This window comes from Mandrillus leucophaeus, unplaced genomic scaffold (assembly GCF_000951045.1).
Source record: "Mandrillus leucophaeus isolate KB7577 unplaced genomic scaffold, Mleu.le_1.0 Scaffold2, whole genome shotgun sequence".
Taxonomy (NCBI): Eukaryota; Metazoa; Chordata; class Mammalia; order Primates; family Cercopithecidae; genus Mandrillus; species Mandrillus leucophaeus.
In genome coordinates this window covers 13,546,885-13,558,943 of record NW_012102031.1, presented here as the reverse complement: position 1 = coordinate 13,558,943, position 12,059 = coordinate 13,546,885, and the positions used below count along the sequence as shown (strand labels likewise).

At 50.5% G+C, this 12,059-nt stretch overlaps 1 protein-coding gene across 1 annotated transcript in view; it reads right to left on the bottom strand.

Annotated features, from left to right (window-relative positions):
* The window catches only part of SEC14L3 (SEC14-like 3 (S. cerevisiae)), a 19,096-nt gene extending 18,358 nt beyond the window's left edge, over positions 1-738 (bottom strand). The window contains exon 1 of the mRNA XM_011979081.1: positions 596-738. Coding sequence (XP_011834471.1) covers positions 596-649 — 54 coding nt within the window. The 5' untranslated portion in view covers positions 650-738. The remainder of the gene's footprint in view (positions 1-595) is intronic.
* Positions 739-12,059: the final 11,321 nt, after the last annotated feature.

Here is a 12,059-nt window from a genome sequence, read left to right as displayed (position 1 = left end):
AAATAATTGGGTGGGTGAATACGTAGATTGGAGTTTGGATGCATTCTTAGTTCCCTCCATGTGTTAGCTCTCAAAACATCTGCTTTTTTTTTATCCCATCTTCTATTAAAACATGGTTAGTAATCACATGTCCTCTTCCTTCTTTAGCTCTTTGAATGACAACAGCTTCTGCTGTGTCTCTCGGGCTTTTACAGTTTGGTCATCTTTCAGGATCCCAAGGAGAAAGGGGTTAAAGGGCAGACCAGCAGCATCTTTCAACTCCTACCTATGGTGCCTGGGAGAGAGGAAGGGGGGTGCCTGGCTGCCAGGTAAACCTCTCTGGTTCTGGCTCCTGGATGAGAAGAAGTCAGGCTCGATCTTGGGTGGGCACCACCCACGCTATTGCCTGGAAGTGGTGCTAGTCCCTCAACCCCCACCCTGGACAGGGTTGATGTCACTGGGCACTGTGGGGCTTGACCCTTTGGGAGGTAACACCAAAGAGACAATGTCAAGGACATGCTGAATCAACTGAGTGGGGCAGGGTTCCAGCCACTCCTTTCCACCCCCCAGCCCCTTTCCCCTGGTCTTCTGGAACTCCAGGGGGAGGGGCTCTCACCTTGGCCAGGGTCTCTGCCTGTTTGGGGCTCAGGTCTCCGACTCGGCCACTCATGGTGCTGGCTGAGGCTTGAGGAGTGGTGGCCACTATAGGCAAGAGGCCAAGCCTAGTTTGTCAGCCCTGACCCAGCTGGGTCCTTTTGCCCCTACTCCTGGGCGTGGCTCCAAGTGCCTCCTCATTGGCCAACTGTTTAAATTGCACGTTACATAATTGGGATTAAGTGAGGTCCCGTGCTTGGCTTGGGGACAGATCTGGGGGGGCAGGCGGGCATGGAGCATGTGCCAAATGTCCCCTGCCAGGAGGAGGCAGCTGGGAGGAAGGGAGGCTGGCCTCCCGTGACCTTGGAGCCCAGGGTGAGTGCCTGTAGAACCCGCTGACCCTCCCAAGCCTCCAGTGACCACTGCCCTGGAGAAGGGGGAGTTTCAGGGAAATGAGGACCACGCCTTGTGGGTACCCTTTCTCCCTGAGACCCAGTCTTCACACACTTAGGATTCTGCAGAGATCACCCTCCTCTACCCAGCTCTGACAGGGTAGGATTCTGAGGCTTGGCCGGTGTAGTAAACAGTTCATTCACTTTGTTGGGGGTGGGAGGCCCAGGTCCTTCTTTTGTAACAAATGTCCACAGTCAAGAGGACAGATGGGCCGGGCGCGGTGGCTCAAGCCTGTAATCCCAGCACTTTGAGAGGCTGAGACGGGCGGATCACGAGGTCAGGAGATCAAGACCATCCTGGCTAACATGGTGAAACCCCGTCTCTACTAAAAACTACAAAAAGCTAGCCGGGCGAGGTGGCGGGCGCCTGTCCCAGCTACTCGGGAGGCTGAGGCAGGAGAATGGCGTGAACCCGGGAGGCGGAGCTTGCAGTGAGCTGAGATCCGGCCACTGCACACTCCAGCCCGGGCGACAGAGCGAGACTCCGTCTCAAAAAAAAAAAAAAAGAGGACAGATGGCATCTTTTGAATGTCACTTGCTTCATTTATAAAATGGGGCTGTTAATGCTTGCCCTGCCCTCCTTCTGTGGTTGAAGGGAAGATCTAATGAGACACAGGGACTGTCAAGGGTTGTGTGTATCTAAAGGATACTCCCCGTCAGCTCTCCTGGTACCCCCAGGAGCTGTAAGCTTCAGCTCCAGGAAGGGAGAGACCCTGTTATCCATGACTCCCTCTGAAGAAACCATCAGCTTGAGACTGCAGCGTGGCCATGTGGCTGCATGGCCACATCTCAGCCTTGAACGGGTCTGCATGGGTTGAAACCACCCTGGGCTAGCCTCGGCCCCAGCAGCTAGGCTAGCCCACACCATTCTGCCTAGGACTTTTCTAGGTCCCCAACTCCTGGGGCATCCTGGGTACCTACCCTTGAGCTACAATGGGCCTCTATTCTGGGCTAACCCAGGGTCTCTTTAGGCTAGTAGATGTTGGTCAGTATCAGACACCTTCTCAGGGACATCTTCCTTGCTCTGGGGTGCTGATAGAGTTGGATCGGGAAGGAGAAGGCAGGGCTGACGCTGGCCATTTCTGTCTGCCTGGGGAGCCCGTGGCATGCACTCAGGAACAGTTAGGTAACTGTCCACACCCCAGCCCTACCCCATTTCACATTCCAGCCTCAATTTCTGCAAAGCCCCAGCTGTCTACACCCACTTCCTGCCAGGCCAGTAATGTACAGAGATTGGGTTCCTCCACTGCCCTCACCCGAGCCACTAATCCTGCCCATTTCTCACCAGTCTCCTTTCTCACCCTAATCCCTACAAGGTGAGGTGTGCTAGTTACTTCTGGGGGCATCAGAGACTGCAAAGGAGAGCCAGGAGGGAGGGTTGGGGGTCTCCTCGGGAGTTGTAAGCCTTCACACTGAGCTCTTTTCCCGACCCAGACCACAAATTTATCAAGCACCTTGCTATGTTCACAAATCCTCATCAGCCACAGTGCCACTCCATAGAACTTTCCATGAGGGTAGACATTTTCTGTCTGGGGTGTCCTGTTAGACATATCTGGTAGCCACTGGTTACATGTGAAATATGGTTAGCATGACTGAGGAACTGAAGTTTTAATTGAACTGGATTTTGATACATTTTACTTTAAGTTGTTCAATCTGGCTAGTGGTTACCATATTGGATGGTACAGGTGGACCATATTTCTTTTCTTTTGTTTTATTTTATTTTTGAGACAGGGTTTCACTCTGTTGCCCAGGCTGGCGTGCAGTGGCATGATCTTGGCTCACTACAACCTCGACCTCCCCAGGCTCAATCGATCCTCCCACTTCAGCCCCCCGAGTAGCCTGGACTGCAGGCACATTCCACCATGCCCTGCTAATTTCTTGTATTTTTTGTAGAGATGGGTCTCATTACAGGCATTACCTCATTTTGGCCTGGTGCAGTGGCTCACACGTGTAAACTCAGCACTTTGGGAGGCCGAGGCAGGTGGATCACCTGAGGTCAGGAGTTCCAGACCAGCCTAGCCAACATGGCAAAACCCTGTCTACTAAAAATACAAAAATTAGCTGGGCGTGATGGCAGGTACCTGTAATCCCAGTTACTCAGGAGGCTGAGGCAGAAGAATGGCTCGAACCTGGGAGGCGGAGGTTGCAGTGAGCCGAGATCGTGCTACTGCACTCCAGCCTGGGGTACAGAGTGAGACTCCATCTCCAGCGCATTACCTCATTTACATCTCAGAACATACCTGTGGTATCAGGTAGGTACTATTAAGCCCATTATACAGATAAGCAAACTGAGGTATAGAGAAGTAATGTAACTTATCCAGGGGTAAACCCATGCAATTAACCACTCTGCTGTTGTGCTGTGAAGCTATCCCATAGTCTCGGCTCTAGGAGCTTCCACCTTACTTAGGCAGAGAGCCCAAGGATAAAAGTCACCTATATGTGATGCAGCTGGTATCTGAGCCAGGCCTTGAAGAAAGGAAGGATTTTGATTTACGGAGAGCAAAATAAAGGGCATCCCAAGTGGAGGGGATGGCACAGGCAAAGGCGTGGAGGTGGGAAACTGAGAAGCATGTGGAGGGGTGGTGGGGAGATTACAGCAAACAAGACAGATGAGGACCCAGCTTGCACAGAGCTCACAGTCTCCCATTGGTGGGCATTCCCTCTGTGCTGGGAGCTTTATATCACTATCCAATCATTCGGAAGCAGGTATGGGTATTCTCATTTTACAGCCAGATAAATAGAAGTTCAGAGAGGTCAAGAAACTTTTCTGAGGTCACACAGCCAGTAAATGAGGAGCCAGAACTTGAACCCAAACCTATCTGACTCTGGATTACACAGCCCACCCTGCTTTCCCCTGGAGGGCTTAATATTGTGCCCAGAATATAGTAAGTGCTCAATTAATGGTCTACATTATCATTGTATGGAAGCCTGGATCTGCCTGGATTCAACCTGGATTCGGGCTGCAGGGTGTCTTGGGGCCCGAAGGGTTAATTTTGCCTGCTTTGAAACAAACGTCTTGGGGAAGGAGAGCCCGCCAGCCTGCCCCTCAAACCCCAGAGCACACTGTCTCCAGGTAAGGTCCCATGTGTGTTTGGCTTCTCATTTACAAAGCTCTCAGGGGACCATGGCAACAACCACAACGTAAACAACCGCAGGTGGGTAGATAGAGTTGCTTGCACCCCTAACCGTGGCACCTCTCCTTCCAGCCAGTTACTAGGAAATCTGAAAGAGCTGCCTCTTCCAGTCCATCCCTGGCACATTCCTGATCACCTCCCCCGCTAGGATGGACCTTGCCAGAAGCAGTTGGGTAGGTCTAAAGGGGCCCCTTCCGGGGGTACAGGAGCCTCGACATAGGGCAGGCATCACTGGAAGGAGGTGAGTGGGGGGCATTTAGACCACACAGATGTGAAGTGGGTGGCCTAAAAAGGGGAGATGAAGGCCAGGTGCCGAGGCTCACACCTATAATCCCAGTGCTTTGGGAGGCTGATGTGGGAGGATTGTTGGAGGCCAGGAGTTTGAGATCAGCCTGGCAACGTGGGGAGACCCTGTCTCTTCAAAAAATTTAAAAATTAGCTGGGCATGATGGTGTACACCTGTAGTCCCAGTTACTTGGGAGGCTGAGGCAGGAGGATCCCTCAGGCCCAGGAGTTTGAGGTTGCAATGAGCCTTCATAGGGCCACTGCACTCCAGCCTGCGCAACAGAGTGAAACCTTATCCTTTAAAAAAAAAATAAAAGGGTTATGGGGAGATGGAAAGGGATTGGGGTGCAAATCTCCAGACCCCAGTGATGCTCTCAGCAGCACCTGGGACAGTCCATTTTCTATCTTTTACCCTTGGGCAGTTTCATCTCCTTTAATAAATTTAAAAAAAAGTAAGCATGATATAATTCATATATCACAAATTCATTCTTTTTAAAAATAGAAGGTATCAAGTTTTATTATCATTTTATTTTAAAAAAATCAGTAACAGACAAGACTGTGAGAGACAGCTGCAGAGAGGTACTCACCTCAACACCACCCGAGGAAAAGGTCACCCGGGGTAGAAGAAGACCCTGGGTGCAGCAAGGGAGGGTCATTCCTGTCACCCCAGCCAGTGGGGTCAGGAGGAGGCACCGCCCACCCAGGCTGAGCCAGGCTCAGGTAATAGTAGCCTAAAACAATAGCCAAGGAAGTTAGAGTCAGATGTCTGGTTCCTCTATAGAAACTAAAGACAACATCTTAGCATATATTTTCAAGGCATTTTTTTCAGAAACCTGGACCCCTCCACAAAAGGATCCACTAAAGACTGAACTCTTTGTTGTAAATTTCTATTTACAAGACACCTGCAGCCCGAATCCAGGTTGAATCCAGGCAGATCCAGGCTTCCACACAATGACAATGTAGACCATTCATTGAGCACTTACTATATTCTGGGCACAATATAGTGAAGGGCTTAGAGGGAGTCACAGCCACCAGCCCAAGTAACCGGGACCACCAGCCCAACAGGCCTCTCCTCTCTGGAGAAGCAGGGTCCCAGATAACAGGGCCCAGCTGGAACCTCATCAGCCCTTCCCCGTCTCCCCTCCCCTTGCCCAGGGAGACAAGGGTCATCCCAGCACAGCTGAGGCTGTGACTTGAGAAGCCAGTTGCATTCTCTAGAACGGTGCTGTGCAACAGATGGAAACGCGCCCTCTGTGTGGTCAGCACGGTAGCCACGAGCCACATATGGTGACCGAGTGAGCCCTTGAAGTGTGGTTAATGCAACTGAGTTTGATGGAGCGGGGGTCCCTCTTCCGGGGCCTGCTGGGCTCCCCACAAGCATGGAAATAAAGGAAAACCTTGAGTTCCTTCCGGGGAAATTCCAAGCCCCTACCTAGCCCTGAGAAGTAAATAAGCAACTTGATAACCAAGAAGGTAATAGTAGCCTAAAACAATAGCCAAGGAAGTCAGAGTCAGATGTTTGGTTCCTCCATAGAAACTAAAGACAACATCTTAGCATGTTTCTGAGTTGTTTTTCAGAAACCTGGACCCCTCCGCAAAAGGATCGGGTGAAGATTGAACTCTGTTGTAAATTTCTTCCTGAAGGGTTTAGAGGAAGTCACAGCCACCAGCCCAAGCTAACATTCTTTTCTGTTGACCCCAAATTTTTAAACAAACCTTCTTTACTTTAACCAATTGCAAATCAGAAAACGTTGACTCTACCTATGACCTGTAAGGCCCAGCTGCAAGATACCCCACTGTTTTAGGCCAAGACCCATGTGTAACCTCCACACAACGATTTTGCCTATAACTTCGGTTTTCCTGAAATTTACCCCTGCCTTTAAAAACCCTTACCTGCAAACCATCGGGGAGATCAGGGTTTAAGCCTTAGCTGCCTGGTCCTCTTTGCTGGGTGCCCTGCAAATAAACACTTTCCTTTCTATTGCTACAAAAATATCAGAATTGATATCTGGACTTACTGTGCCAGGCGAGCAGACGCCGGTTCAGTTCCAGCACAGGAGGAATGAATTAACTTCATGTGATTTTAGTTGACTTAAATTTAAACAGCCACACGTGGTTACTGTGTTGGATAGCACAAGCCTAGAGCTTAGAGAAAACAAACCAAAGAACGCCAGCTGAGTCCCAGGCACAAGGCAGAAAGAGGGTAGAATGGGTTACTTCAGCTATTCCAGCCCAGTGAAAAGGCACCAGGGGCCAGGTGCAGTGGCTCATGCTTGTAATCTCAGCACTTTGAGAGACCAAGGCAGGTGGATCATTTGAGGTCAGGAGTTCAAGACCAGCCTGGCCAACATGGTGAGACCGCCCCCGCCCCCCCCCCCCACCAAATCTCTACAAAAAGTGCAAAAATTCACCGGGCGTGGTGGTGGGTGCCTGTAGTCCCAGCTACTCAGGAGGCCGAGGCATGAGAATCGCTTGAACACAGGAGGTGAGCTGAGATTACACCATCGCACTCTAGCCTGGGTGACAGAGGGAGACACTGTCTCAATAAAAAAAAAAAAAAAAAAAAGGCACCAGGCATGGGGCAAGAGGCCAAAATGCACCCAGCCACATAAAAATTCACTCACTCAGCCAGGTACAGTGGTTTATGCCTGTAATCCTGTAATCCCAGCACTTTGGGAGGCTGAGGCAGGTGGATCACCTGAAATCGGGAGTTCAAGACCATCCTGGCCAACATAGTGAAATGGTGAAACCCCGTCTCTACTAAAAATACAAAAATTAGCTGGGTGTGGTGGCATGCGCCTGTAGTCCCAGCTGCTCAGGAAGCTGAGGCAGGCGAGTCACTTGAACCTGGGAGGCAGAGGTTGCGGTAAGCATCACACCACTGCACTCCAGCCTGGACGACGGAGGGAGATTCTGTCTAAAAAAAAAAAAAAAAAAAAAAGGCCGGGCGTGGTGGCTCATGCCTGTAACCCCAGCACTTTGGGAGGCCAAGGTGCGTGGATCACTTGAGGCCAGGAGTTTGAGACCAGCCTGACCAACATGGTGAAACCCTGTCTCTACTAAAAATATTTAAAAATTAGCCAGGTATGGTGGTGAGCACCTGTAATCTCAGCTACTTGGGAGGCTGAGGCAAGAGAATTGCTTGAACCCAGGAGGCAGAGGTTGCAGTGAGCTGAGATCATGCCATTGTACTCTAGCCTGGGCAACGGAGTGAGACTCTGTCTCAAAAAAAACCCAAAACAAACAAAAAATTTGCTCACTCAAGCACCCACTCAACATCAAACTGGAAATAGCACTCTATTTCCTGAAAAAAAATTTACCTATTTTTCTAGAAGCAAGGAATAATAATATGTTATAAGAACACAGACACAAATATCCCACTGTTCTCTTCATTATATTTTGGGATCTGCTGAAAAAAAGTATGTTTCAGCAAAAGCTACTTCTTAGAGGAAGCAGATTCAGAACAGACCAAAGTCATGAGCAGGGGAGTGTGAAGAATTAAAAAAAAGAAAAAAAGAAAAAGAATGGAAGCTAAGCTATGAAGATGCAAAGGCATAAGAATGATAGGATGTACTTTGGATGCTCACGCCTGTAATCCCAGCACTTTGGGAGGCCAAGGCGGACAGATCACGAAGTCAGGAGATCGAGATCATCCTGGCTAACACGGTGAAACCCTGTCTCTACTAAAAATACAAAAAATTAGCCGGGCGTGGTTGCAGGCGCCTGTAGTCCCAGCCACTTGGGAGGCTGAGGCAGGAGAATGGCGTGAACCCGTCTCTACTAAAACTACAAAAATTAGCTGTATGTGGTGGTGCATGGTGTCACCATGTTGCCCAAGATGATCTCAAACTCCTGAGCTCAAGCAATCTGCCTACCTTGGCCTCCCAAAGTGCTAGGATTACTTACAGGCATGAGCCACCGTACCTGGCCTTGATACGGATGCTTTATTGCTTAGTTTCATCTCCCTTCTTCTTTCAGAAGTTAAAATTAAATATGATCATGATGACGATGTTGATGATACTGCTGCTGCTGCTGTCTATACTACACAATACTAATAGCCACCAAGAAGTCAAGACTCTCTGGAGAAGCCTCCAGAGACCTCTGAGTTGGGAACACAGCTCCTGGTCAAGTTCATAGGTGCTTCCCTTTCCTCTTTCATACAACACCCTTGCTATTTATTTTAGGAATAGGTTGCTATGGTTACAGGAACAGGGGGAGGATAGTGAATGATTCTATAAAGTGAAAGAGGCCTTAATTTGTATGTTGTCTAGGGTAGGAGCTGGCACATCTCGTCCCACAATGCCTGGGGTCACCCAAAGGGCATCAAGTGTCCCAAATTCTTCATGCCAAACTGATCTCTGTTTTCACTGGCATTTGTGGCAAGCCTGTAGTGCCTAAGGCTACTGGGGAGAGGAACTGGGTCTGAGGGTGATCACCAACAAAAGAGCCCAAGCAATTGTCATTCCTCTCCCAACCCTGGGCAAATAATCTGCAAATAGTTCAGAAACGGATGCTGCTGAAACATGGGCCTGGCTATCTGGGTTTGAATCTTAGCTTCACCTCTAATGTGTTGTGTGATCTTGAGTCTCACAAGGAAACTGAGGCTGGTAACATCCCCTTCTTACAGGATACTGAGATGGCCAGTGTAGAAGAGACCAATAAGGTACCTTACCTACTTAGCACATGCTAAGTGATCAATAGCATAGGCTTTTACTGCTATTACGAGGCTAGTCACCCAGCCTGCTTTTAGCTCCACGACTAGGACACAGCTAGGCGAGCCCATCCTTTCCTGTTCCTTCTCCCCTCTTCTGTGGCTACCCTGCCCTACCCTTTTCTTGGGTCTCTCTGCAGTGCTGGGTCATGCTGCCAGACTCTACCCTTTGGCAGTGCTCTTGGTATGACCCAACCTGGGTATGGATGGTCCAGGGAAGCACATGGAGTCTCTGGAGTCAGACATCCTGAGTTCCAATCCTGGTACCACCACTGAGCAAATGACTCTGTTTCTGAGCCTCACTTTCCTCTCCTGTAAACAAGAATAGCTATGTTTATTTTATTATTTTATTTTATTTTATTTTGAGACAGAGTCTCACTCTGTCACCAGGCTGGAGTGCAGTGGCGCGATCTTGGTTCACTGCAACCTCTGCCTCCCGGATTCAAGTGATTCTCCTGCCTCAGCCTCCCGAGTAGCTGGGACTACAGGCAGGCGCCACCACACCCAGCTAATATTTGTATTTTCAGTAGAGATGGGGTTTCACCAGGTTGGCTAGGATGGTCTTGATCTCCTGACCTCGTGATCCGCCTGCCTCAGCCTCCCAAAATGCTGGGATTACAGGCATGAGCCACCGTGCCCGGCTTAGCTATGTTTATTTTATAAGGCTGCCATGAAGATTAAACAAAGTAGCATAGACAGAGCAGCAAGCTTATGAAGGTGCTTAGTAAATGGTATCTGTTTTTTGTTTGTTTGTTTGTTTTGTTTTTAAAAACGTCTGGGAAGTGCAGCTGGGGCTCACTGCTGAGGGTGAGCAGGAGACAGACACAAGGCAGATGATGACTCTGTCGTGTGACCAGCACTGGACCAGTTGCTCTGCGAGTGTGGAGAAGGGACCCTAACTGATAGGGCCTGGGTGGCGGTGTAGCCTAGGGAAGGCCTTTCAAGACAGGGTTCCAGTGCCCTCGAGCGTGCATTTAACAAGGTTGGAGAGGAAGTCCTAGGCTGAAGGCACGGCATGAGCAAAGGCAGGGAGGCAGGAAAGAGCTTGATGAATTGGTGAATTCAAGTCATAGGATGTGTCTGGAACTGGGGTGCAGTGGCCAGGTTGCAGAGGGCCTTGCAAGCCACCACTGACCCTGATTTTACCCAGGGGTATATGGTGCGCTAGAGAAGGGCTTATGCAGAGAATGATGCGATCAGATTTGCATTTCAGAAAGATTTTATTCTGGCTGCCCTGTGCAATCTGGACAGGAGTGGGTAGGAATGGGCACAGAGAGGGTGCAGTGGCTCACGCCTGTAACCCCAGCACTCTGGGAGGCCAAAGTGGGAGGATTGCTTGAGTCCAGGAGTCAAGACCAGCCTGGCCTTCATAGCAAAACCCTATCTCTACGAAAAATAAAAAATTAGCCAAGCATGGTGGTGTACACCTGTAGTCCCTGCTACTCAGGAGGTGAGGTGGAAGGATCGCCCGAGCCTGGGAGGTCGAGGCTACCGTGATGATTGCACCACTACACTCTAGCCTGGGCAACAGAGTGAGACCCAGTCTCAAAAAAAAAAAAAAAAAAAAAAAGAGAGCCTGGAAGCGACAGACCCAGGATCTAAAACGAGGTCAGGCTGCCTTTTTTCATCACTCCAGGAGGCCCCAGCCTGGGCCTGGGGAACTTGGCTTCAACCGGCCTGGAAAGTGACCTTCCAGTGAGCCGATGCTAACTGGCCGCCCCAGTTTACGCTCCCAGTGGACAGAGGTGCGGCTGGCCCAACACTGCCCCCTGGTGGTTAAAAGCAGAAGGCCCCTGAGCATCGCTCAGTTTGGGCCGGGCCTCCTCCCTGCCCGCACACAAGTGTGCTGTCTGGTAGATGGACACAGGTTCACGGCTTACCTCTCCCGCTTCATGTTGTGTGATGTGATAAGTCACTTCCTGCCCTGAGTCTCACTTTCCTCATCTGTAAGCTGGGGATGGTGCTTCCTGCCTCAGCTTGGGCCTGGCACACAGTAGGTATTTGGGCATGGAGCTGGCACCACATTTCCCACCGAGATGCACAAACGTCTGGGCAGCTTTCTCCCAATCCTGGGCCTTCCCTCCACCCCAGGAACCCAGCACCTCACTTTGTCCCACTGTGTGGCCCCCTGCCCCACACTGGCCTTCCCTGCAGGGGCCCAAAGCCATCAACCCTCATCTCCCCCGCTTCAGGGTGGGGACCCCAGTGGCAGCTGACTTGGGTACTGGTTCCAAGTCTTCCACTGGACACAGAGGCTTTGGCCAAGGCACTGCCCCCTGCTGAGCTTCGGTTTCCTGGCCTACAAAATGGGGGTATAAAATGGGGCTATAATCTCTGTCTGCTTCAGGACTTAAAGTGAAGGAGCTGTGCAAACTGTGGAGTGCTGTGCCATGAAGCTCTGGTGAAGACCTACTCTGAGCACTGCCTAGACTTTCTCACAGTGGTGTCCTCTCTGACTTGGGCTCCTTGGGCGTTGAGGTGGGCTGGGGCAGGTGAGCCTTTCCAACAGCCATTGAAACACCCCCACTGGGGCCTGGTGTTGTGGCTCATGCCTATAATTCCAACACTTTGGGAGGCCAAGGTGGGAGGACCACTTCAGGCCAGGAGTTCAAGACCAGTCTGGGCAACATAGTGAGACCCTATTTCTTTTCTTTTCTTCTTTTTTTTTTTTTTGAGACGGAGTCTCACTCTGTCGCCCAGGCTAGAGTGCAGTGATGCGATCTAGGCTCACTGCAAGCTCCACCTCCCGGGTTCACGCCATTCTCCTGTCTCAGCCTCCAAGTAGCTGGGACTACGGGCGCCCGACACCATGCCCGGCTACTTTTTTCTATTTTTTAGTAGAGACGGGGTTTCACCGTGTTAGCCAGGATGGTCTCGGTCTCCTGACCTTGTGATCCGCCCACC